The following is a 24,785-nucleotide window of genomic DNA, read 5'->3' as shown; positions in this document are numbered from 1 at the left end:
TTGAGATTTAATGGCAATTGAGAAGTTTTATAATTACGATGCTACCAAGTTGAATAAACTACTGGAAAAACTGATGATTCAGAGTTGTGTAGCTGCTCTAAAACTATGGTGATGTTTATATTTATAGAAAAACACTGGAGACTGGATTGTAATTCATGCTGATTAGATTATAACTCACTATGTTTTCAGCTAATCACCATGAAGTTGATTGCTTTTACCTAAAGATACTGATATTTATTCTCCCCCCTGCTCCTGTGTGTGTCACTGCCAGCTAAGGGCACTCTGAGTGAGGACACCATCCGAGTGTTCCTGCAGCAGATTGCAGCAGCCATGAGGATCCTGCACAGCAAAGGCATCATCCACAGGGACCTCAAACCCCAGAACATCCTGCTGTCCTACGCCAGCCGCCGGAAATCCAGCGTCAGCGGCATACGCATCAAAATAGGTACATCCTCCCTCTCTGCAAGGCAAAATCAGCACTCTTGGCTTGTTTCCCCCCTCAGAAATCTCTCCAGTTCAAGTCCTGCATGTGGAGTGTATTCAGTTGATGTAAATCAGACTGCAAGTCAAGAATGATGAGCTTCATGCTGTGCTGTACTCTCAGGATAAAAAAAGATTGAATCGTAAAAACCTGTTTGATTAGATCTGCAGGACAGATCTGTTTAGCTGATGTTTCCAGTACTAAACTATTTTAATTAGGTATAAATGTAACTTTTGGAACTTGGAGTAGCCTTTAACCCATTTCAAAACTCTGTATATGCAAGACTCCAATTGCATTTCCAGCTGTTTTCATTTTCTGTGGTAGATCCTCGTAAGGGTTATTTGAGAGGTTTAGAAATTAAGGTTATGACCTGTTTATGGCATGGCAGAAGGGAGGGTTGGCCTTGTAACAGGGGAGAGATGTCAAATATTCATGATAGTACCAAACTCCTCTGCAGAGGCCACTTCAGGAGTTTTAATCACTCCTTGTTGTCTTTTAAGTGTCTATTTAAAGCTACCTGGCTTTAAGGAAGTTCATTCCTGTGCTTTTGCTCAAAAACTGCACAGGGAAGAGAAAACTTCTTCCCTTGCTGTCCTTACTTGATAGCTTCAGATGCTTTTGCCTGCATGGAAAATTCAGGCACCTGAAACTTGACTTCTTCAGCTTGTACCTGATGTGATTTCACTGCAGGCAGATTGTATATTCATCACTCTTAATGAGCCATTTATATTTAGCCAGTGACTTTAATCCTTCCCTGCTGATGCCAGACAGGCTGTTCTGCAGCTGGGGAGGTGCCTGAGCAGCAGTTTGTGCAAATGATGTCACTGCTGCTTCTTGGCTTGCTCATTTGAAAGATAATACATTATTCTTTCAGCATGACAAAGATTCTGCTATTCCTTGTAGCTTGCTAGATATTAAACCTGTCTTTTTTCAATCCCACTGTTAATTGTAGCAGATTTCAGTTGGAGACAGGTGATTTCTAGACTGTAAAAATTTGAAAATTCTCTTTCTCTTCATTGACCAAGGTTGTTTTTTACACAGCTGACTTTGGGTTTGCTCGTTATCTGCACAGCAACATGATGGCTGCAACTCTGTGTGGTTCCCCTATGTACATGGTAAGGGATATTTCACATTTTCTTGCTTGTCTCAAACATTCTCCTGCCAAAACACAATAATTGACTGCTTGCAGATTGGCAAATGCCTCATGTTGCTTTACAAAGATCAGGGACAGAGTGCAGTTCCCCTTTCCATAGTTTTACTACCTTTTTTTTGTTTCCTTGGAATTTGGAGAGCATGATTGTTATAATCAGAGAGACATCAACCATTTCTTAGTGGTTCTTTGTCCAGAAGAAGAACTGCAGAAGCCAAGTAAATAACACATCCCTCTTCTTCCCAAACATGCCAAATGCTGGATGCTTTCTTCAGAACATCAGCATTTCTAGTTTCTTTGTGGTTTTGAAACTCAGCTTTCATTTTAGATGGAGCTGGTAGCTCTCAAGCCATGTGATGCACATGAAAATGTTAATTTTCTCTTACAATGAAGTGGTCTCTGTTAATACTGCTCTGACAGTAGATTCATATTGCTGTGGCTTTCCTTTTGTTGTTTTCCCTTCTGAGAATTTGCTGTTCTTTCCAGGCCCCTGAAGTGATTATGTCTCAGCACTATGATGCTAAAGCAGATCTGTGGAGCATAGGAACTGTGATTTATCAGTGTCTTGTTGGAAAACCACCTTTTCAGGTAACACTTTCTTTCCTTTTCCCTCTTCTCAGTCTGAAGGACATTCCTGGGGCTCTTGCTTCCAGTCAGGAAAGCAGAAGCAAGTGATGTCTGAGTGTTGGTGCTGCACAGGCTTGAGGATACCAAAAGAGAAGTTGTTTATGCTCAGTCTGCATGATGAGTGTGTTCAATCCAGAGGAAATACATCAATAAGGAGCCTCAGTGCTGAAGGCACTGCTCTGCTTGGTGTTTTCTCCTTTAATGCCCATATGCAAAGTCTCCTTTTTGTGTATGTGTGCTTAGGAACAAAAGCTATTTCCTCCATGAAACTGAGCTTTAATTAATGTACATTTTTATTTGACAGGCCAATAGTCCTCAAGATTTGAGAATGTTTTATGAAAAGAACAGGAATTTGATTCCTAGGTATGTCACCATGGCCTTTCCTGTCATTTAAACTTGTTGATTGAACACTTTTTCATCTTGGGGATTGCCTGGGATTCATGAAAATATTTGCTGTTGCTATCTTTATAAGGGTGTCGTGTGATACCTGTGAATCATGTTGCATCTTGCCTTCATTGTAGCTGAAACTAAATGGACTAAGGCTGTAAAGCACAGATACTGATGACTCAGGGACGTGGCAGAATGCTGATTTCCTGCAATTCAATGTGCTATGCATTATTCAATGCATGCATTACATTTAATGCATGTTTTACTTCCTCTTGTGTGCAGCATTCCTAGGGAAACATCAGCTTACCTGGCTGACCTGCTCTTGGGTTTGCTTCAGAGAAACCAAAAGGATAGAATGGACTTTGGTATGTATTTCTTTTTCTCTCTTGCTCTTCTGACGTTCCTTGTTAGTTGTATTCATGTGACCAGAATAATGATCTTGACCTTTTGTCCACAGCCAATTACATGAGAAGTGAAGTGGTTTTTTTTCTTCTCTGTTTTCATAAAGAAGGCAGAGTAGCTAAAACAAATCACTGGATAACTACTGTCAGTATTAAGTGATGCACATAAGTCATGACTTTGTTTTTGAGTAGTGAAATATAAATCAGTTTAATTATTTCAGTTGTGCCCTTTCCTTCAAGGATTTACTACTATACCTTAAATTTCATGTTGAAGGCTTATTTCTGTTACTTTAACTGGTGTTTTAGCATCAGACTGGGAGCAAACATTTCTGATTTCCCTGTACTGGAAGAACCCACTTTGGAAACACACTATTGAACAGTTACATCTTGATTAATTCTTCTTAGCTGCATCTTATATGATGTTGTGATATTATCATGATATTCATGCTGCTTATTTAAATTTTATAGCACTACTTGTTAATGCAGTTTTATCATAGCTGCCAGGAAATATTAATCTTAAAATTTTAGTTCAGATCCAGGAAAAGCTCATGATAATTGGGTAGAATGTCACAGATTATTTTGATCAGTATATAAATCTCTACATGTAGGAGAAATAATACCTCACAAACATGGACTGTGAGTAATTGATTCCACTCTGCCCTCTGGGTGTGCTGATCCCTACAGTTTCTTCAAACATGGGAAATTAACTGTATCACTCGTGGTGGTGGGAGAAAGCATTTGTGCTTCGAAAGAAAAATAGAAAGCAGAATGGCAGTGCTGAAAGTCATGTTTTCCTTGGCTGAGCCACTTCAAGGGCCTCAAAGGGGCTGCTCTGGAATGTGCTTAGCAAAGGGAGTGAGAGTTTATAGCAGAGCCCAGTCGCCTGTTGTTGGAGTAAAAATAGCACTGGAAATGTTGTTGATCTTCCAGCAATATGAAGTAGAACAGCAGGTGTTGTACCAAAGCTGGAGAGCACCTGATCCCTGTGTTCAAGTGAATAATGACATTGTTCAGGCATTACAGCTGGATTCCTTCCCTTATCGGGTCATGGGGAAAAGTGTTGCTGAAGGAAGGGACATACTCCAGGCCTCAGATTCTTTCTCTTTTTTTTTTTTCTCCTTGTTATTTGCTTATGTCTGAGGCACAGCATTGTTTTTCCTCCAGTGTTAGGACATTCACCCAGCTCAGCAGCTGGCTCCCACCAACCCTCAAATTCCCTGAACCAGCTGAACACTGCTCCTTGCAGAACAAAACTTTCCATGTAACCTGGTGGCCAACTGGTTATGCTCAATTAAAAGTGCCTCTGCATATCCATTTACAACAAAAGCAAAGTATTTCTAATGTAACAACAGTGAGTTCACTGAGGAAATTGTTAAAGAAGTGGTGCCTAATTCTGCTTTTTGCCATGAACTGGCTGCTCTGGTCATGTTCTGCTGTTGGGAAGTGGAAAGGAGAATGGCTCTGCTGTGATCATCATTTTTGCCACCTAAGGTGTAGCATTAATGGCTTCAAAAATAAATGTCAATCCTTGGGAAAGGCAGAGCTGAAAATACTTTCAGTGTCTGATGTGAAAAATGCTCACTGTTTTGAAGAGCAGACTAAAACTGAATTACTACCACAGAGAACATAATTTCCTCAGCAGCATAGGGGAGGTTTCTTGTGTACATGGCTTTAAGTGCAGTCACAAGATTTCTTCTAGTGATTCAGTCTGATTTGCCTTGCTGACTGATGTTTGAAGTTATTAAATTGATTCTTGTTTCCTTTCCAAACTCTGTAGCAGCACATACCATAGAAAGCTTTAATCTTTTATAAGCTCTTCACCCTCTGGCTCTGCAGTGTTGATTCTGGGAAGGCAACCATTTATCACCATCTGCAGTACAGTCTGTAAATTCTGTCATTTGTACATCTACTCACAATGGTGCTTGTTTCTTGTTCTACAGAAGCATTTTTCAACCACCCTTTTCTGGATCACGTTTCAACAGTGAAAAAATGTAAGTAGTTAGTTGGGATTTTTTTTTTTTCACTTATTTGTGTGAATGATGAATGTTACAGGCTGGGAGGGAGAAAGATCTGCCAAATATCACACTAAGTGTTTATGAGACACTTTCCTCAGCCTGCCTGTTGTTGTGCTCTATTATGAGCCTGAGTGTTGAATCCTTTCTTGTATTATGCCAGACTGAAATGTGATACTTATTTACTTGTTCTTTTGACGTTTGCACTGAACTTAAATACCCTCGTGTGATTGAGGATGTGCTGTTCTTAAAAGCTGTGCAAGAGCTTATGAATGAGAAGCAGTGAGGAAATTTGTTTGAAATTCAGCCTTTTGAAGTCTCAACCCTTTTTTTTCCCCCCCCCCTCTGGGTTTTTCTCTTCTAGCTTGTCCTGTACCAGTGCCCACATACCCAGGCTCAGTCTCTGGCAGTTCCTGTGGTAGCTCTCCTTGTCGCTTTGCTTCTCCTCCAGTAAGTTCTGTGTTACACAACAATCTCCAGAAAATGTTTTCTGTAATGTTTAGCCAAGAATTCATGAATTTTTAAAATCTTTGAACACTGTAAACTGTCATGTTTAGGTGCAAAGAGCAAGGAACACCCCTGTCTTTTCCTTAAATACCAGTAACACTTTGGTGCTCTCTTGTTCTGTGGGGGTTTTGTTGTTCTTTTTGGTTAAGGTAAAAAAAAAAACCCATACAAATATCATGAGATCTGATGATATCAAATGCTAGAGCAGCAAATTTTTAGATATTCTGCTATGGTTTGCAATGTAATGATTGTTACAGATAAATTTTGAATTGGCCCTTTTGGCTTAAGGCCCCTTTTTACAAACCAGTGACTTCAATTTTATGTGACCTTTGGAACAGGTACATCTGTATCACCAGGAATGATTGAATCAATCCTAGTTGTTTAAACTCACAGCCTGATCAGTACAGAACTGTCTAAACTGACACTACAGGGTTATCCAGTATTTGAAATGTCATAGTTCAAAAACATTTCTGCTTTGTGAATCACTGGATTTACAGTGGGTTTTTGTAACTTTGTTTTTCCCACCACCCCCCTCCAGTCTCTGCCAGACATGCAGCACATTCAAGAAGAAAATTTGTCTTCCCCTCCACTGGGTCCTCCCAACTATCTTCAAGTCTCTAAAGACTCTGCCAGTACCAGTAGCAAGAACTCCTCTTGTGACACAGATGACTTTGTTCTTGTCCCACACAATATCTCTTCAGACCATTCATGTAAGAACCTTTCTTATTTTTACATCTCAATCCAATTGTCATTCATAACATACTTCTACCTCCTGTTGTTCTTTGGCTCTCTTTGCTCTAAATGTGTCAGAATTCAAATTGAAATTAATTTATGTAGTTTGATTCCTCTTTGGAAGGAAACTCTTTGGTACTGCACGTCCATCTGGGACATTTTTATCTTCAATTGAGCAGCCAAATATGCAAGAGGGGTGGTTTAAAGTCATGGAAAATAGTGGGGCTTGGCAGTAGAAGAAGAGATTCAGTTGTAAACAACTGCTGATAAAAGACCCAAGGATTCTCTTGGAGTTCTTTGTGGAAGCAGGCACTTTGTTTCCTCCAGACTCACTGAACATTTAGAGCTCATGCTCTAGAGCTTTAAATAACAGGTGTAGGTAAAAACATAAAACACTTCTAACATGAAAGGTAAAACATCAGCCTGGGCTTATAGAAAGGAAAAACTTGGTTGTAGCACATTTATGACATGGTCCCAACCTGAATTGCACAAAGTCAGCTGATTTCTGGATGATGCCACCAGTTGTGGTAAATATTTGACTAAATGACTGCCTGAAGGGTTTCTGCCATCCATTGTTGTAAACATCCCAGTGCTGATACCTTGTACTTCTACACAATGGAGTTTATTTCAAAATTCTTATTAATATGGCAACAACCCACAAACAAGCAGCAAAATAACTTTGTGAAGAACTCCCTTCCCTAGTTCCATTTTTGATGGGGGGAGGTCACATTTGAGATTTTCCTACACAAAATCTTTTGTGGGAGACTTTCATACATTCACAGAAATGTTTTTCTCAACAACAGCAATATGGAAGATGTAATTTTTTTTCTGATTCTGCTTGCTGACGTGGGTTTTCCATGTGTTCCCTCCTGCAGATGATATGCCTTTGGGAGCAGCTGGCAGGCGGGCTTCCAGTGAGTTCTTGATGTGTGGAGGGTAGGTGTGCTGAGCTTCTTCCAAAAGAAACCTCTTCTAAAATTGATTCTGCAGCTGCAGAAGGGGGTTCTGGGCTCTTGGGTTGTCATAGCTCTGTGGACTTTCTGAAAGATAAACAAGAATTGAATTTGAGTATCTAAATACCTTGAATTCAGGAAGTTTTGCTGCCAAGTAGAGTTTCTCTGGTGTGAGGACCTGTCTTTTGACAGTGGTTTTTGTTTCCACAGGCAGTCACCATTAACTATTTCTGGAAGCTCAGGAACTGTACAGAAACCATCCACAGCCTCTTCTCGAAGTGCTGCCTCTGGTACAGCTAACAGGTGTGTGGTGTGGCCTTAAATTCTCTGCTATTTTATGGGTTTGGCTTCATTTATTTATTTTTTTCATTGTGAAACTGGACTAAAATAGAAGCCACACCTCTTTTCTCCAGGCTCTCCACCCTTCATGCCTTCTCTGGTGCATCCCCAAAAGATTTCCTTAAGGAGTTTAGAGCATTCTTTGTCTAAATTTTGAGCTGTTTAAAAGCAGAAATTTATGGACATAACTGACTTGTCTTTTTTGGTGTTGGGAAGCACAGCACAGCCTTCGTGTAGTGAGTCAAGATGTTGAATGCAGATACATTTTGCAAAGTGGTTGTGAGAGAAGAGGAACTTTGCAAGCCCAGATTGCAGTGAATTTGTGTCTCGTGGCTGCCTTGGTTTGTCTGGTCACTGGGTGTGGCTTTTGTGCAAGTGATTATTGTGAATTTCATGGTGTGTCTCACAAGATGCCAAAGTCACATGAAGGAACTAAACATGTATTGCAGGTTTTCCATCAGCAGGACTGGTAATTAGTCCCCTTTCTTCCTCATGGCTGTAGGCTTCAGTTTCTGCTGGTTTAAAATGGAACTGATTTTCATCAGAGGGGCCTGAAATCTTTCCTGTTACTTTGGAAAATGTCAAGCTTAATTATGGTGTTTAACTACTCGTGGAATATCTAAGCAGAATTTGTTCAAGTGATGAATTTCATGATGTTTTCAGTACAACAGGAAGAGGATGAGTGGCTAACTGGGGAATACAGCTATTATGTTGGGTGCATTTTTGGCTTGTGCCAGTGCTAGAGGGCTGCAAGTCAGCATTATTTGTTTAGAAATGCTTGTCACAAGAAAAGTTTGTTACTTTGTGCTGATCTTTGTGCAGTTGGGGAAATGTGCTGACAGGGGCTGTCAATACAGCTTTTAGCCTCATGTTTTAGGGCAGATAATGGGCATGGTTTGCCTGTAGAGACCCATTTGCTCTGAGCTGGCCATCTGCAATGTAGTATAAATACACTGTTCTTTCCTTTTTTAAGTTGGGTCAGGCAGGGTTTTTAGAGTTAGAAATGTTATGAAAATGTGCCAGTTGTGTTATCTGTACATTACTGAGAGCTAAATGGTCATGTGGTTAGAAACAGGTGTCTTCTGTTCACACTCTGTACGATAATAGTTTGATTTAATTACTGGCTGAGTTAATTCAGTAACTGCACTTGGGGCTGCGTGGGGCATGAAGAAAGCAGAGTGTGTTTCTGATATTCTACAAGATGCTGGGTTTGGCTTTGGGATTTGTTTTTTTATTTCCTGACAAATGTTCTTTCATTGTTTGTAGGTTGCTTCTCTTCATTTTTTGGTGTTTTACAAAAGGTTATGCCCTGTGAAACAGTGAATCTTTCTGATGAACTGATAAAACTGAATTAATTGTGCCCATAGTTATGCTGCTTTATGCTGTGTGTCTTCACAGACAGTCTCCAGCCAGAATGGGCAGATGAGGTCAAGGTGGTTCACTCTCCTGTGGTTTATTATCAGTTTTATCCTCTGGATCTCAGAGAAACAAGATTTGCATGCAGCTCTGCACACATCTGTATTGCATTTTCTCTGACTGGTAACAAACCACATCAGACTGGAGGATGCCTGGCCAGAGCTCAGCTTTGGGCTTGAACTGGGGAGCCCCTGCACCCCTCTCACACAGCACTGCTGCCTCCTGTCAGCTCACAGCTCAAGAGCTTGCCTGGGCTTTCCTGCAGAGCTGTGTGAGAGCAGGAAAAAGCATTTTCTGTGCTGAGTTCTTTAAAAGTTGAAGTGCCTTCATGGTCTCCTGAGTGTCACTGCCACAGTTTAAATAACATCTGCTTCCCTCTCCTGGGGAGAGGCTCCCTGTGCTCCCTGAGTGTGCTGTGTAGTCATGGCAGGCTGCCCACAGCCTTCCTGTGGTTTCCACTTGGGATTTCTCCCTGCCTGGAAGTTTTCAGGCTTTCTGCTGACTGTGTGTCCACAGCCAACTTCCAAATTACTCTGTGGGATCCAGAAACTGGGTGGCAACAGCAGGACCAACTTACTTTCTTTTGCTAAGGAAGTTCTGTGCCTATTAGCAAGTAATATTTCATTCTAAGTGGTAGCAAAGAGAATAGGACAATTACAGTAAAAAATCCCAGATTTCTGTTCAGCTGGAGCCAGGCAGTGAGTCTTGTCTTCTAGATAATTTTTTTCACATTTCTTCTAAGAATTTGTAATCTTTCTTTAAAGACACGGTCAATAAAGGACCAGATAGTAAAATGGTTATCTTCCACACAGCCCATTTGTTTGAAATTCTTTCAGTTGAATTCTGTTTTCCTTTAAAAGTATTGGTTACTGATTACATGCAGTGGTTTGAGTCCCTTGTCAGGAGCCACCCTGAGGCAGGTCACTGGCACTCCAGCTGAACTTGGGCAATCTGCACTTGGAATCTGTGGATTAATGTTCAGGTGTGTGGTTTGGCTCCCCCTCTCAGGGGTTGGTTCTTACATTACATAACATGTTTTCCTCCTGCAAGTTCATGATGTCTCTGGGGATATCTCTGCCTGTGCTTCGGTGGCTTTTGTCCACATTCCAGCCCTTCTCTGAACTTCCTGTCCCTGGGTTTTCCTAGAACACTATTTTCAAGTGTGGTAAACACAGCGAGCGGCTTGGCAGGGAGTCAGAGTGATCTGGAGATCTCACTGATGTGTGACCAAGGGCTGACTCCCAGCTCTGTGTGATCCCAGCCAGTGCAGGGAAGGCAGGGAGTCCTGAGCAGCTCCTGATCCTCCTCTGTGCAGCGTCGGGGCCGGGTTAGGACAGGCCGAGATCGCAGCGCACCCAGGCAGCGCAGAAGAAATTCATTTGCCTTTCCTAGATTCTCTCCAAATTCCTACAGCACAATTCTGACAGAGTGAGACCTTCCTACCTGTATTCATCTCCTGTTTCCATCTCCTGTCTCCACACCTTCCAACTTCAGGCACTGTCAGCCGTCCGTGTCCCCCCGCAGCGAGACGGCGCCGATCCCGGTTCCCACCCAGCTCCGCAACTACCAGCGCATCGAACAGAACCTCTCCTCCACTGCCAGCCCCGTGTCAAACCCCCACGGATCACCCCGGTGAGCCTGGCCTTTTTAACTCCTTTCTCTTGCTTCTGCTTGGTGTTTGTACCCTGGTAGATGTCCCTGCTTTCTTGCTAATGTCATTTTTTTTCCACGCTGAAGAGACGTTTCAATGATAACAAATAAAAGCCCTTCACAATCTCAAGATTGTTGGATGGGCACTTGAAATATTTCATGAAAACAAAATGAGCTTGTTCTTTCACTCAAAATGCAGCCCAAGAAGGTAAAAAGATGAAGTCTTGCTTTTTTGCTGCTCTTTGTGTATTGCATGGCATTACATCATGAACTGAAATGTCAGTAATAAGTTCTGTTTTGTTTTCACACATGTAGTGATGAGACGAATGCTTTGTTCTGTAGAATATCAAAGAAACAATTTTTGGCATGCCAGTTAACCAGCTTGTCTCATTACAAGGCTCTAGTGAGCCAGGCTTATTCTCTGCCTTGTGGTCTACAGGATCAGGCTGGTGAAGGTCAAAGACTCATAAATAGACTACTTGGAACTCTGGAGATCTTTACAAAAACAAAACCCAGGGTTTCTTGCTCATTTTTTCCAGGATCCCTGATTTGATTATAGTTACTACATTCAGGGAAATTACTCCCTTAAATCTGTTTTCAGTTATTTGATCTGTATTCCAGACACAAGATGAAAATTTTGTCAGAATCTTGCTGTTTAAAAAAATGGGCATTTACAGCAATACTTGGTTGTGAAATTTTAAAAAAAATTAATGATAAAGTTATTTGAAGATTAGAGTGCACTAAGAGAAGTCTGTTTTAATGCTCTCCAGTTAACAGACTATTATGGCATTCTCTTGTATTTGTGGGGTTCCCAGACAAAGGAGGGAATGATGAATCTGACTCCATGTTCTTACAAGGCTAATTTATTATTTTATTATACTATATTATATTAAAGAATACTAAACTATACAGAAAGGATACTTACAGAGGGATAAAAGATAATAAAACTCATGACTCTTTCCAGAGCCCCGACACAGATTGACCATAATTGGCCAATAAGTCAAAACAATTCACATGAAACCAATGAAACAATCTCCAACCACATTCCAAAGCAGCAAAACACAGGAGAAGCAAATGAGATAATAATGTTTTCCTTTTTTATATGAGGCTTCTCAGCTTCCCAGGAGAAGAATCCTGGGCAAAGGGATTTTTCCAGAAAATATGACTGCCACAGCATTGTGTGATAATAAAGGGAATTAAATCTTGATTACTGTCAGTATGGAAATCTTAAGTTCTTAGCTTTCTCTTGAAACAGCAGTATTTCCTCTGGCTGATCAGACTCCTCAGGGGGGATCTGAAGCTTGTCTGGAGCAGGCAGAGAGCTCAGTGTGTGTGTGACCATCCCTTCCCTTGCAGAGCCGGCGTTGTGCGGCGCTCCAACACCAGCCCCATGGGGTTCATGAAGATGGGCTCGTGCTCCCCAGTGCCAGCTGACCCTGCCCAGGCCGTGGGGCGCAGGCTGTCCACAGGATCTTCCCGACCATACTCTCCTTCACCACTAGGTAAGCACAGAAATGCTCAGCAATTCGTCAAGCTTTATCTGGAGCAGTCATTCAGAACGCTGATTCTTGCTTGAAATTAATCTTAAACCACAGCCTGCCCAGCCAGGTCACATGTGCAGAAATAATTTCTGTTAAATGGCTCACAGAAGTAAACTAACTAGGTTTTCACTTGTTTTATCTTTGTAAGTGAAGTAGAAAGTGTAAATCCACGTTTTGGTTTTGTTTGCATAGTTGGAACCATACCTGAGCAGCTTGGGCACTGTTGTTGTGGACAGCTCCAAGGACATGAATCAAGGAGTAGAAACTTCTCAGGTGAGTGACTTTGGACAGTGCAATCAGCATTATTTTGATAGAGCTTCTGGAGCATTTTATGAAGGGGTGGGAGAGCCAACACACATTAGAATGGGTTAATAGGAGACACTGAGTTTTTGTGGAAACAGCCCATTTGTGGCCTGGGTGACACCTTTGCCCATAACTAATTCCCTACACAGTAAGACAGCAACTGAAATTTCTTGTTCTCAAGATGGAACAACAACTCTGATGAAGCCTGTCTTTAACCAGGGCTGGTTTATAATGAATGGTAGTAACATGCTTCTGAGAATCTGGTTTTGATAGACCAGCTCTGTCATGCCAGTTCTCAGAAAAGGGAGGCAGAGCTGCCAGTGCACAGCGTGCAACACATTTTCGTCATTCCCTTGGGAGATCAGCTGGGATTTGATGTTCCTGTTGCTAAGCAGTCAGCAAGCTTTGCAAGTCATAAATCATTATGGCATGCCAGCAGGGAAAAAAAAAATAAGATGATCAGGAAGAAATAGGACTTGAAGATGTTCTGAGACTGTTAAAGATGGAATTGCACTGTAATGCCAGAAGGATTTGGTATAGGAATATGCAATTCAGCAACTTGTTCTTCTAAGCTCTGTGCACATTTTGGGTGCATTTTCTTCTCTAGCTAAAATACTAGTTATACTTTTTATTTTGACTTTCAATGATGTGATATAGAAACTGCATTGTGAGTTTTCTGCTATTTAAACACTTGTCCAAAACCATCTGGGCATGGTAGAGCCTTCACTACTTGGAGTAGCCATGTCTGGGAATGGTTCCATCCATGTGAAATAAGTTCTGTGATGTGTTTCAAAAATTGCCTTGATAATTGCTATGCCATTGGCTGGCTCAACAAAAGGAATGAGAGACTCCTTAGATATGAAATGGTCTCTTAAAAAGTGAAAAGGGGTGTGTGCAAAGAGAATACAAAGAACTGTGTTTGCTTTTCTTGTTGCAACTTTACTTTGGATGGAGTTTTGTCAGGCTGTTGGTTTAGTGCCTTTTGCTAGTATCAAACTAACTTGTAACACACCACAGCACTGTTTTTATGGCTGGCAGGGGTTTTAATGTTTCATTTCTTCATATGTTTTCTGCATTCTTTTCCTCCTTAGTTTCACTTCTTAATTTGACATGACTGCAGTGGTATTTCTGTTTGTACAATACCACAAATTGCAGCAAGTCTGTTTCTCAGCATTTCAGTGGGTATGGGAAGCACTTTTTTGCTTTGGGTGAGGTGAGGTCATCTGAACTGAGATTTTTCTAAGGGCTGAAGATGTCTTTCGTAATGTAGCTTCTGAACTAATTGAGCTGTTCTTGCTGCCAGTGGCAGCAGAGGACACACTTTTAATTCAGAAGCCTTCCCTGGGGTGGCAACAACACTGGAACAGTAACCAGTGGGATTTCAGACTGATTCTAAAACAACAGGTGAAGACTTCCCAGTGCTGTGAGACAAGCAGAGGGATTTCAGGCAAGCAAATCATTGGCTGGAAAATTAATGAGAAATAGACTTGATCCCTCTGCTAGAGCTGCAGGCAGACAGACTGTTCTGAAATATGCTGCCTAATGGAATGGAATGAAATCAAGGTGAAGTAGCTCATATTCAAAATCCAACTAGCAAAAACATGGGCTCAAGAAGGCTGAAAGATGTGTTGTAACAGCTGGGCACTTTGCTGAGCATGCTGCAAAAAGTTTGGGGTGGTTTCTTTGAGCAGACATTCATGAAATGAAGTCTCTCTCAGAAGAGTCTCATGGCCAGCTTTTAAAAACCTTCTCTAGTTGTATGGTTCAGTTTTTCTATCTTTCTTTTTTTTTCTTAAAACATGAGTGAAACTCACTTTGGTGTCAGTTCTTGGAGGTTACAGGCAGGCATCTTCTCTGGGAAGCTGTGGCCATAATGCTGAAGTCTGGTGTACTGTTTGTAACTTTGCACAGTTCCTTATCATGAGACATAAAAACATACACCAGGAACAGAACATTTCATCAAATTTCAGGCCTAATTTTGAAAGAGGATGGTCATTTTTAAGTAGGTGAGGTGTTTATAAGAGTTATTTCCCCAAAGTCCTCTGTTTAAATGATAACTTAGAGCTCTCCCATTTGCTTTAGGAGAAGCTGCACTCGTACCTACGTGTGGACTTCCTCTGTCAGCTTTTGAAAAAAGATTCAGTCTGACAGACTAAAAAGTAAACAACTGCTCCAAGTCTTGTCCCCAAAGTGTTCCATCTGAACAATTTGGTTCTTTTTAGTTCCCAGTTTTCTTGCAGGAACATGAGCTGCCTTTGTCTGTAAATGAAGCCATTACACACAGAACAAGTCGTTAACATGCAATGTCCTCTTGTTTGCAAGAAGATCATTCCAGGCCTTGAGAACCTCTATTCATCTTGGGATTTCAGTGCTGGTTGTGCCATTCCTGCTGAATCCAGCCACTTTATTTGTCCTGGTGCAGGTTTCCAGCTGTACTGCAGCTGCCAGGACAGCTGTCAGCCTGAAATGGTGCCTATTTGGCAGCTTGGAGGTCTTATCAGTGTGGTGTAGCAATAATTCAAATAATCCATGGGTTAAATCCATTGTCCTTGCTGTCTAGTGAGCTAATGATCAAACACATCTCAATATTTGCAGTTTCATGTTGTTCTCTGGAATTTTGGGCTTTATCAATATATTTTGCAAGCAGTCCAAGTACAATTTTATCTTATTTGTCATCTTCACAGGTTCTCCTATACCACCATCTCAGTCCCCACAGTCACTTCTGATGGGAGCGAGGTTGCAGAGCGCTCCTACTCTCACAGATATCTACCAGAACAAGCAGAAGCTCAGAAAGCAGCATTCAGACCCAGTCTGCCCATCCTATGCTGGGTATGGATACAGTCACTCTCCACAGCCAAGCAGGCCAGGAAGCCTGGGAACATCCCCCACCAAGCACATGGGATCCTCTCCCAGGAGCTCAGACTGGCTCTTCAAAACCCCCCTGCCAACGATCATCGGCTCTCCCACTAAGGTTTGTTAAATTTGCAATTCTCAGTAACACAGGGCCTGAAAACAAGAATATTTTGGGGTTCTAACTTTGATTTTTTTATTCTTAAAGGCAACAGCTCCTTTCAAAATACCTAAAACTCAAGCATCCTCCAACTTGCTGGCCCTGGCAAATCGCCAGGGCTTGGCTGAAACGCCGCTGCAGCCTAAAGATATCACTGACCCAAGGGACTTCACACACTTCCACTCCAGCCAGGCAGCTGACAAACAGGCAGCAGAGCACAGCAAAACCACCTTTGGCAGGTAGGCACTGCCAGGAACAGAGCATTTCATCAAAATTTGGGCCTGATTTTGAAAGAGGAAGGGGCATCTTTGAGTAGGTGAGGTGTTTATAGGAGATATTTCCCCAAAGCTCTCTGTTTAAATGATAACTTAGAGGTCTCCCATTTGCTTTAGGAGAAACTTTGCATCCCTGGGGGAGGCAGCTGGGCAGCAGAACTGCACACAGCAACTCTCAGAGGGTGAAAAAGCTGTGAGGGGATGCTGAGGTTTGGTGTGTGCAACAGAAACATTTTGTACTGGCTATAAATATAGCAAGGACTTCCTGGAGCACTTTGTGTTGCTGTCTAGTTCCCTTTTGTTTTCATTAGCTGAATCTGGAATTTCATTGTCTCTGTAAAGCCTGTGGAGTTTTTGCTTGGAAATCTCCATGACAAAATTTGCAATATAAATTTTTCAAGAGAAAAAGGTTTATTTTTATGGTTTATTTTAGAAGACCCATGATAACAAGCAAGATGTCAATACTTTTTTCTATTTTTGTTGAAAAATTCTCTGTAGTAAATGCCAAGATTCTTAGTAATCCTTAGTTGCAAATTGGATAATATCCCTGAATAACCTTTTTTGGGGGGGAATTCTTGTGTTTTCCTGTGCAGGTCTGTTAGTACTGGGAAGCTGTCAGACCAACAGGTAAAGACCACCCTTGGGGGCCAGTTGTACCAAGGCAGTACAGACAGTCTCAACACAGAGAGGCCCATGGATACAGGTGAGGATCAGTGATACATCCAAGCTGTTCCCTGTGCCTGGGTTTTTATGGAATGCCAGCTGGATCACAGTTCTGCTTCCAGCTTAGAGAATTGGTTCTGACAATTTTTAGCCTCAGCACAGAAGGTTTTTTTAAATGTTTAAGGGGATCTGTTCCATTTCTTTAGCATAGCTTTAAAAATAACTGAGACAGGAAAATACTTATTTCTGTGCTAAACACAGAAATATCTGCCTGTGCTGGCTGGAGAGGTTTGGGATTTTCTGGTTTGGTTTTATTTTTAATTTAGCATTTGTGGCTTTTCATTTTCCACCTTGGTTTCATATGAAAGCCAATCTATGTAACTCTGGGTGTTTGGTTGGGTTTGGTTTTTTTTTCTCTTCCTCCCTGAGCTTGTCCCTTGCCATCAGAAGTTCTCCCTTCTGAGCAGGTGGAAGGAGCTCTGCAGACAGGGCTGGTCTTTAACCTCCAGACCTGTCACAATCTGCCTTTAGAATTTTTCTGCTGTATCTTTTGCTGCAAAACTGACATCTTCAGGCTCTCAGGGAGTCTCTGTTGCTCTTTTCTGGGTGGGAGTAGAACACTGAGACACTGAAAATAAGAATATACATTAAGCTGCACCTTGACTGCTTGTGTCTCACCAAGACTGTCCACTCAGCTTCTTTTATTTCCTGTGAGAGCCTCTAACTAGTCCAGGGCTTGGATTTACATCAAAGCACATTGTGTTGCAGTGCTCCAATTTGCTGCATATAATTCCTTCTTGGTGTGATTATGTGGAATAAGGACTAACTTGCTGAAATGTTCTCTCCCAGCTCCAGCAGGAGCCTATGGAATTGCAATGGTAACTCCATCCATGGCAAGTGGGGCAAGTTCTCGGGCTGTCATGTTCACTGTGGGGTCCCCTCCAAGCAGTGCCACCCCTCCCACCTGCACCCACATGGTCCTCAGAACCAGAACCACCTCAGGTAAGGATTTCCTGGCAGTTGTGTGGGCATTTCTCAAAGGCAGCACTCGGGCTTGTCCACTTCTGGGGCCTGATTGCTGCCTTGCACAGGGCCTGCAGTAAAAGTGTAGAGAAAGTAGAGATTAATATCAGATGGTTTCTGCTTTTTTCCCCCAAAAGAGGGTCAGAGGCACAGATTTACAATCCAGCAGTGAGTAACTCCTGTGTACACAGCTTTACTCCCTCACTGGGAGTGTGATCTCCATGGCAAAGGTGGAGAGGAGAAGTCAGAATTCTGATTTTTGCCTGCTGCCATGCATTGTCCCAGAAACAATGGGGTGGGATCTGCCTGGAGTTTGGCCAGAGTCAGCTGTGCTGCCAAACATCAAAGACCTCAAGGTTAAGGGCTTCAGGTGGGCAGTGTGAAGCACAGCACAAGCTCTGCAGTCCCAGAACTGTTAGGATTTGTCACTGTTGTTACAGCTCATCCTCTGCACTCCCTGCAGAGCCACGCAAGGAGCAGTGAGCAGAGCCTGCCAGGGGTCTCTGTGCTGGCTCCTCGTGTGTCTCCCACAGCCCCAGTGCTGAATCAGACTGCATGTGTGTGTTACCTGTCTTGTAGTGGGATCCAACAGCTCTGGAGGGTCTCTGTGCTCCACCAGTGGCCGTGTTTATATGGGCTCTCCTCCTGGTATTTACATGGGCTCCTCTCCTCCGGGGGCCGAGGCGGCTCCGAGCCTGAAGTACATCCCTTATGGCACTTCCCCTCCCAGCCTAGAGGGCTTTATCACTTTTGAAGCTCCTGAATTGCCTGAGGAAACTTTAATGGAGGTATAGAAACAATCATTTTGTATTTTCTAATGTGTGATGTTGCTGGTGCAGATGTGGTAAATGCAGGATTGCTCTGTGTGCTTTGTAGTTTCCTCTGTGCTGTCTCACTTGCTGGGTTTTTTGTTTAGGATCTTGAAAATGTTGCTGTATCAGTAGTTGCCAGTTTCTCTTTGGTAGTTATTGCTGGCATTTCATATGTTTGAATAGGTAACCAGAGGAACATGACTGCTTTTGTCCACCAGAGCCTCCCAGAGAGGCCTCTGTTAATGGCAGTGGATGTGGGTGCTGACAGGAACAAAACTCCTCTGGGCATTTCCTTGCTTCCTCACAGTCAGGGAATGAGTCCAATCCTACTTGTGGGAAGACTGTCCTATATTTTTTTAAGATGTGTGGGGGAGTGACACTTTAAAAACACAAATTGGGGTGGTCTTTCACCAGAATGCTATTCTTGGAGTGTACATTTGTCAAGACAGATGCTGTTCTGGTTTCTCATTCACATCTTGCTGGAAGGTGTTTGGGTCCCTATTGAATATCTCTTATAGCATGAATGCTTACCAGTACACTGTATTCTTCCCACAGGAAGAATAGAATTTTAAATGTATTTAGACCCTGTATTATTAATGAAAATATTATAAACATTGCTAAGATATGTTTGATTAGTTTTGAAGGCTTCTTTTTGAGGAGGAACTTTGCATGTGTACTGTGTGTTTTACTGACAGAGCAGCACTGAGTTGTTCACTCCAATTGAAGATTTTAGTCTGAAGTGTAAACTTTGGTAACAGCCACCTTTTAACACAATTTAATTCCAGAACCAAGTGTAAATTAGTGAGGCAGATCAGTTCTTTTGTAGGTATTAAGTCTATTACATAATAAAAGCCAACTGTTCCTCCTGGCTCCTCACACAAGTGCCAAGCATACTTTTGTGTTGCTGATAATAAAATAAGTAATTTGTCCCACTTGTGATTCCTTTAGTTCCTCGGGTTTCAACACAGAACTCCATGTACCAATTGCTTTGGATTTGTTGAAAAACTTTTAAGTACATGCTACAATATCTTGAATTCATTAACAAAGAAGAGAACAAGTTCAGATCTGTGGGGGCCCAGTTGGTTCTGTCATCCCTTGTGCTGCCTCTACCACAGTGTGATTCCTGCACAGAACTGACATAGCAAGAAATCTTTAAGTGATTAACAAGAGTTTTAAATGTGGCTGATGGCTTAGAGTGCTTAAATTGCTGTCATGTTTCCCTCTGACAGAGAGAGCACACAGACACGCTGCGTCACCTAAACATGATGCTGACATTCACAGAGTGTGTTCTGGATCTGACAGCAGTGAGGGGAGGAAACCCAGACCTGTGCACTTCTGCTGTGTCACTGTACCAGATCCAGGAGAGCATCGTTGTGGATCAGATCAGCCAGCTCAGCAAAGAATGGGGGTGAGTATGCACTCAGAATTAGTCAGGATCCAACACATCAAAAATGTGTTAAGACTCTGCCCTATTTGCTGTGAGTGATTCTTTTCCTGTAGAGAATCTTTATAGGAATTGTTTTTTTAACAACTGAAAACAGAGCAAAGACAAAAGATTTTTTTTTTTCTGGCCTGCCACTTTTCTGGGGAAAGTGTTGAGTTCAGGCTTGAGGTGCAGCAGTGCATTTCTGAGCATGGAAGTTTGTGTACCAGCTCCTGGCAGACCTGAGCCCTCATCCCTTCCTGTTGACTGAAGCCCTGAGGTGGAGGTTGGGAGGGGAGAAGTGTCCAAATTTGGGTTCACTGGAAAAAACAGTCAATCAGCCCTAATATAAAATCAAAAGCAAGGAGAAATATGAGAAGTTTGAAGTGGTGGGAAAGGGCAGTTCTACTTCCTGCCTTCTTCCTGAAGTAATAAAAACCCAACAGAAAACCCTTGTCAAGTGTTTGCTTTTCACAACTGAGAATTCCAGGGGGATAGGAAATGAAAAGTACACCCTGTCACTTGTGGTGAGACACTGACCTCGGGCAGAGAGTCCCCACAAAGAAGTGCTCCTTTTTCAAATGTCTGCATTTAAAGCAGTTTGTCTTTGCTGCTGCAGCTCCTAAATGAGCAGATGTCCCCTCACCCCATGACAGAATGTTTGTGAAGGGAAGGGAGGGGAGGGGTGGAGCTGCATTTTAAACATCTGTCTTCCTTTTCTGCTGTTGCTGGGTCCTGTGGGGTGTTGTGATTAAAAGTGATGTCTGCCCCTGACTTGAATTTGTTCAAAAAAAGGTATTTTGATGCATAAATTACTTTTTTTTCCCCTCTTCTCCCTAGACAAGTGGAGCAGCTGGTGTTGTATATGAAAGCTGCCCAGTTACTGGCATCTTCTCTGCATCTTGCCAAAGCACAGGTCAAATCTGGCAAACTGAACCCATCCACTGCTGTTAAGCAAGGTAGATGCAACATCATCTCATTTGCTTTGCTTGTGAATTTTCTTTGCTGATACATCACTCAGAAAGCTGAGGTTGCAACTTTTGTTTTGTTTTTCTTCTCTGCAGGAGAAGTGTAGATATGTACAATTGCACAACTCTCCTAGTAAACAGCCAGAAACAGTTAGGAAATGGGTATTCATTAACTTGAAATGGAAATTATTTGATAGATACTCAAGTCATAGAGGTAGTGGAGTAAATAAACATTAAAACTACAAGTTTAAACAAGTTTACTTTGCAAAGCTGAACTTAGGCTGAGTTGTTTGGGTTTTGTTGTGGTTTTTTTTTTTAATTTTTTCTTACCTTTCTCCCAGTTGTGAAAAGCCTCAACGAGAGATACAAATTCTGTATTGGAATGTGCAAAAAACTGACAGAAAAGTTGAATCGTTTCTTTTCGGACAAGCAAAGGTTCATTGATGAAATCAACAGTGTAACTGCAGAGAAACTCATCTACAACTGTGCTGTGGAAATGGTGAGTCCCTCCTCTGCCCTGAGCTGTAGCAATTGCTGCCTTCTCTCACAGATCTCTTCTACACACCAGAAAATAAAGTTTATATTTTCAGTCACCACAAAGGAAAGTTAACTGCTTTAGTGATGAGAGGGGATTCTTGTGTCACACAAAAGATTCTGGCAAATGTTGTGCTTAACCCTGATAATGGTGCTGTGCACAATTAATTTGATTCTTTACAAGAGAATGCAGATGTAAGAATGAGCATATTTATTCATATCAAAAAATGCTTTTATGGATTTTTTTGTGCAGAATATTCTCACAGTACAGATGCTGTGTCCTCTCAGAATCACAGAATGATTTAGAAGAGACCTTAAAGATCATCTAGTTCCACCTTCATTTTGTTGTCTTAGTTACAACACACATCAGCTAAATCAAAGCTGAAAAAGAGTTTCATAATGACACCTTTAGGTGATTAATTCAGAATTTTCCATTTTGCTACTTGCCTAATGGAGTCTGTGAACCTGACTGTCCTGGCTGATTGCAGGTGCAGTCAGCAGCTCTGGATGAGATGTTCCAGCAGACTGAAGACATCACATATCGATACCACAAGGCAGCCCTGCTGCTGGAGGGACTGACTAAAATACTGCAAGACCCTGCAGATATAGAAAATGTACACAAGTGTAAGTTCAGCTGAATAATGGAAATTACATGGGATGAATTCATTGTAAAATAAATCTGGTCATCACCTGTCCTGTGCCTCTCTCTGCAGATAAATCCAGCATCGAGCGAAGGCTTTCTGCACTCTGCTACAGCACAGTGGCTGTGTATGAGCAGTAGGAATATCCTGAGGACCAGATGGTGTGAACATAAGGGACCACATCAGTGATACTGCACTTTTTTCACTACAGCTTCATTGTTGTCCTTGTTCTGCCCCATGTGGAAGATGATTCTTACATTTCTGTGGTGACTACCAAAGAAACAGCAGCATATTCAAAGAGGAGAAATTCCAAAAGTACACTTGCCTTACCAATCCAGCAGCTCCTTTTCCTTCCTAGCAACAGAATTTAAAAGAATCTCTCTTCACATTTCAAACTGATCCTTGTATGTGTGCTTTGAACTCGAATGATCAGGGTTTGTTGTTTTTCCCTCGTGAGGTTTTTAGAGAGCGGATCCTTCTGCATCAGGTACAAAAAGGACATTTCCCTCAGAAGATTCCCTCAAGAGTTTTTAAGCTGTTCAGTAAAACGTGGCTGAGTGAATTTGGGAAGCCCTAACCATGTGCAAGTGCTGCTTGAAGCTTTTTGGGGCTCAGCTGCCTTGTCTGGAGCTCACCTGTTGTACACATGGCTCAGGTTGTCATATGAAGGGATGGCAAACACGCTCTGACCCCAGGGGAGAAGTGGGGAAGGAAGAAATTCTCTCCATCTGTGCAAAATCCCCAGGGGGTTTTCAGCTGATGTGGATACTATTTGATGATCTTCTTCCAAAATATTTTGTTTTGCACTAATTTACTAAAGCAACTGTATATTCATTTTTGAAGAACTATGTTAAAAAAAAATTTAGAGAAAGAAGGCACAATGGACTTGGCTGAATTTCATTTCAATGTACATAAAATTCTTTTCAGAATTTCAAATGTAGCTTCTAGAAGACTTTCAAACAAACTGTGTAAAAACTTGTATTCATGTGAACCTTTCCATTTTATACCTATTTGTCTAATACTTGAGTAACTACTGCTCTGGACTTTCTCAGTAATAGCAATGTTGAGTTGCTGGTTGTTTGCTTTTTCTATAGATTTGGTTGCATCTTTTGTTGTGCATGCAATATGTGCATTAATGCCTGCAGTCTTTAGGGGTGTAATGACAGTTCTCTGTAGTTTGTTTCTTGGGCAGTATTACAATAAATACTGTAAACTGAAAGGTTCTGCAAGGAACCATGCAAAAAAAAAAAGATTTAAAAAAAACAAACCAGAAAATAATGTTGTGGTTTGAGATGCTGATAAAATGATGTAGAATCTCTACACATAGAGTGTGTGAAAAATCAGGATTATTTTGTGTGCATTTTGGGGGAGAGGTGGGAAGCTTCATTTAGCCTTATAGGCATTGTCATTTCAAGCATCCCATGAGATCATCAGGACAGCAATTTGCAAAGTATTTGGGCAGATCAGCTTCTCTGGAAATGGTTCCTATACTTTGTTTTTGGGACTTTTTTGTTACTCAACTGCTTGAATACTTGAATAAACCATTCTCCAGGACAAAATCATTTTAATCCTCTTAAACACAGTGGTCTGAACTATTTGACAAAGTTGTACAGGGCTTACACATCAAAATATTGTTTCAGTGTTGGGATAACCATGTGTTTCCTTTACTTTGACAGAGTAATGTACTTTTTACCTTATTTATCTGTATGAAATTCCAACAGTTAATTTGAAAGTGTTTGTTTATATAATGTTTGTATTTTTAGGTCTTTAATACGGTGTTTCTACCTCTCCTTTGTAATTGCATGCATTATTCTTGGAACTAGGTAATAACTCACTGAACTGTTGCGTAATAGCCTTTTTATTATGGCCTGTATAAATGTATATTAAGGTAAAAATAAATACTGACACTAGAAGTGTTTCTATGGTACAACTGAGTTTCTGTGTCTCTGTGATCAGAGGTGTTAAATTTAGGAAAAATTCTGTGTTTGCCTGGGTGGAGAAGTTGCTGAATGTTCCCCTCAGCAGGGCAGGATGGGGCAGCATCCTTGAGTTCATGATCTCTGGATAGCTCTGGCACAAAGTGTCCCTGAGTTTGTTTTTCCCTGGCTTTAGCAAGACAATTTACCCTGCTTCTTTTTCTTTTTTTTATTTCTCAATTTTTTTTTTAAACTTGGATTGGAAGACAGAAATGCTAAGTAGGATCCTGGGTAACAGCTGTATGATCTTTCAACAAGGTGCTTATTTGTTGCCTCTAGCAAAGGGGAGCTGTTGGGGCTGCCAGAACAGCACATACAGAGCTAATTGACAAAAAGCTGGCAGGAAGTTGCAATTTCTATCCAAAGTTGACAAAAAATGGGCTTTGTTCACCTCACAGCCTGTACCCTCTGCCCAGCTGAGATATGCTGTGGTAGCTGCTGTGTGGATATTGTATTTTTGAGTTGCACAAATATTTTCCCAATTTATTATTAAAAAAATTTCCCCAATTTATTATTAAAAACCCTTCCACTTGTGAGTGGCACATAAAGAGGATGAGGAAGGAGTGAGCTGGGAATGCTAATGACGTCTGAGCCCGAATCTAGGAACAAAGGAACAGCCTTAATGCACAAGTCTAGGAGATAGGCTGCTTTTCTCAGGAACTCACTGCGTTTTGTTGGTTTTCTTTCTTCCCTTTCAGGATTCAAGCTCATTCTCCTTCCCCTCTTGCCAGCAAGGCTACAGCTGCACAAACAGGAGGGGAAGAAAAGGGCTATTCTTGCTGGCTGTTTTCAGGAGGAGGAGACCAATGTTCATGGCCTGTCTTTCTGCATAAACTCATTCCCCAAAGATCCTGAAGCTGTCCTCTGTCTTTGGCTCTGCGTGCTGAACAGCAGGTGCTTGTTTTCATAAATACTTCTTTTTCTCCAGCCTTTGAAAGATAGAACTTGAAAGGAGAGTTTT

At 41.6% G+C, this 24,785-nt stretch overlaps 1 protein-coding gene across 2 annotated transcripts in view; it reads left to right on the top strand.

Moving 5' to 3' along the window:
• The window catches only part of ULK2 (unc-51 like autophagy activating kinase 2), a 36,820-nt gene extending 13,042 nt beyond the window's left edge, over positions 1–23,778 (top strand). For both annotated transcript variants that reach the window (XM_064394272.1, XM_064394273.1), the window contains exons 6-28: positions 272–445; positions 1,523–1,596; positions 2,118–2,219; positions 2,563–2,621; positions 2,928–3,010; positions 4,987–5,037; positions 5,423–5,508; positions 6,104–6,275; positions 7,173–7,233; positions 7,461–7,553; positions 10,500–10,637; positions 12,012–12,157; positions 12,389–12,469; positions 15,184–15,470; positions 15,558–15,748; positions 16,378–16,487; positions 17,297–17,449; positions 18,050–18,258; positions 19,512–19,690; positions 20,546–20,664; positions 21,015–21,172; positions 21,696–21,831; positions 21,921–23,778. In XM_064394272.1, coding sequence (XP_064250342.1) covers positions 272–445; positions 1,523–1,596; positions 2,118–2,219; positions 2,563–2,621; positions 2,928–3,010; positions 4,987–5,037; positions 5,423–5,508; positions 6,104–6,275; positions 7,173–7,233; positions 7,461–7,553; positions 10,500–10,637; positions 12,012–12,157; positions 12,389–12,469; positions 15,184–15,470; positions 15,558–15,748; positions 16,378–16,487; positions 17,297–17,449; positions 18,050–18,258; positions 19,512–19,690; positions 20,546–20,664; positions 21,015–21,172; positions 21,696–21,831; positions 21,921–21,988 — 2,930 coding nt within the window. In that variant the 3' untranslated portion in view covers positions 21,989–23,778. The remainder of the gene's footprint in view (positions 1–271; positions 446–1,522; positions 1,597–2,117; positions 2,220–2,562; positions 2,622–2,927; positions 3,011–4,986; positions 5,038–5,422; positions 5,509–6,103; positions 6,276–7,172; positions 7,234–7,460; positions 7,554–10,499; positions 10,638–12,011; positions 12,158–12,388; positions 12,470–15,183; positions 15,471–15,557; positions 15,749–16,377; positions 16,488–17,296; positions 17,450–18,049; positions 18,259–19,511; positions 19,691–20,545; positions 20,665–21,014; positions 21,173–21,695; positions 21,832–21,920) is intronic.
• Positions 23,779–24,785: the final 1,007 nt, after the last annotated feature.

The sequence above is a fragment of the Passer domesticus genome, chromosome 19 (assembly GCF_036417665.1).
Source record: "Passer domesticus isolate bPasDom1 chromosome 19, bPasDom1.hap1, whole genome shotgun sequence".
NCBI lineage: Eukaryota > Metazoa > Chordata > Aves > Passeriformes > Passeridae > Passer > Passer domesticus.
The sequence above is the reverse complement of the archived record's forward strand: the minus strand, read 5'-3'. Positions and strand labels throughout refer to the sequence as shown.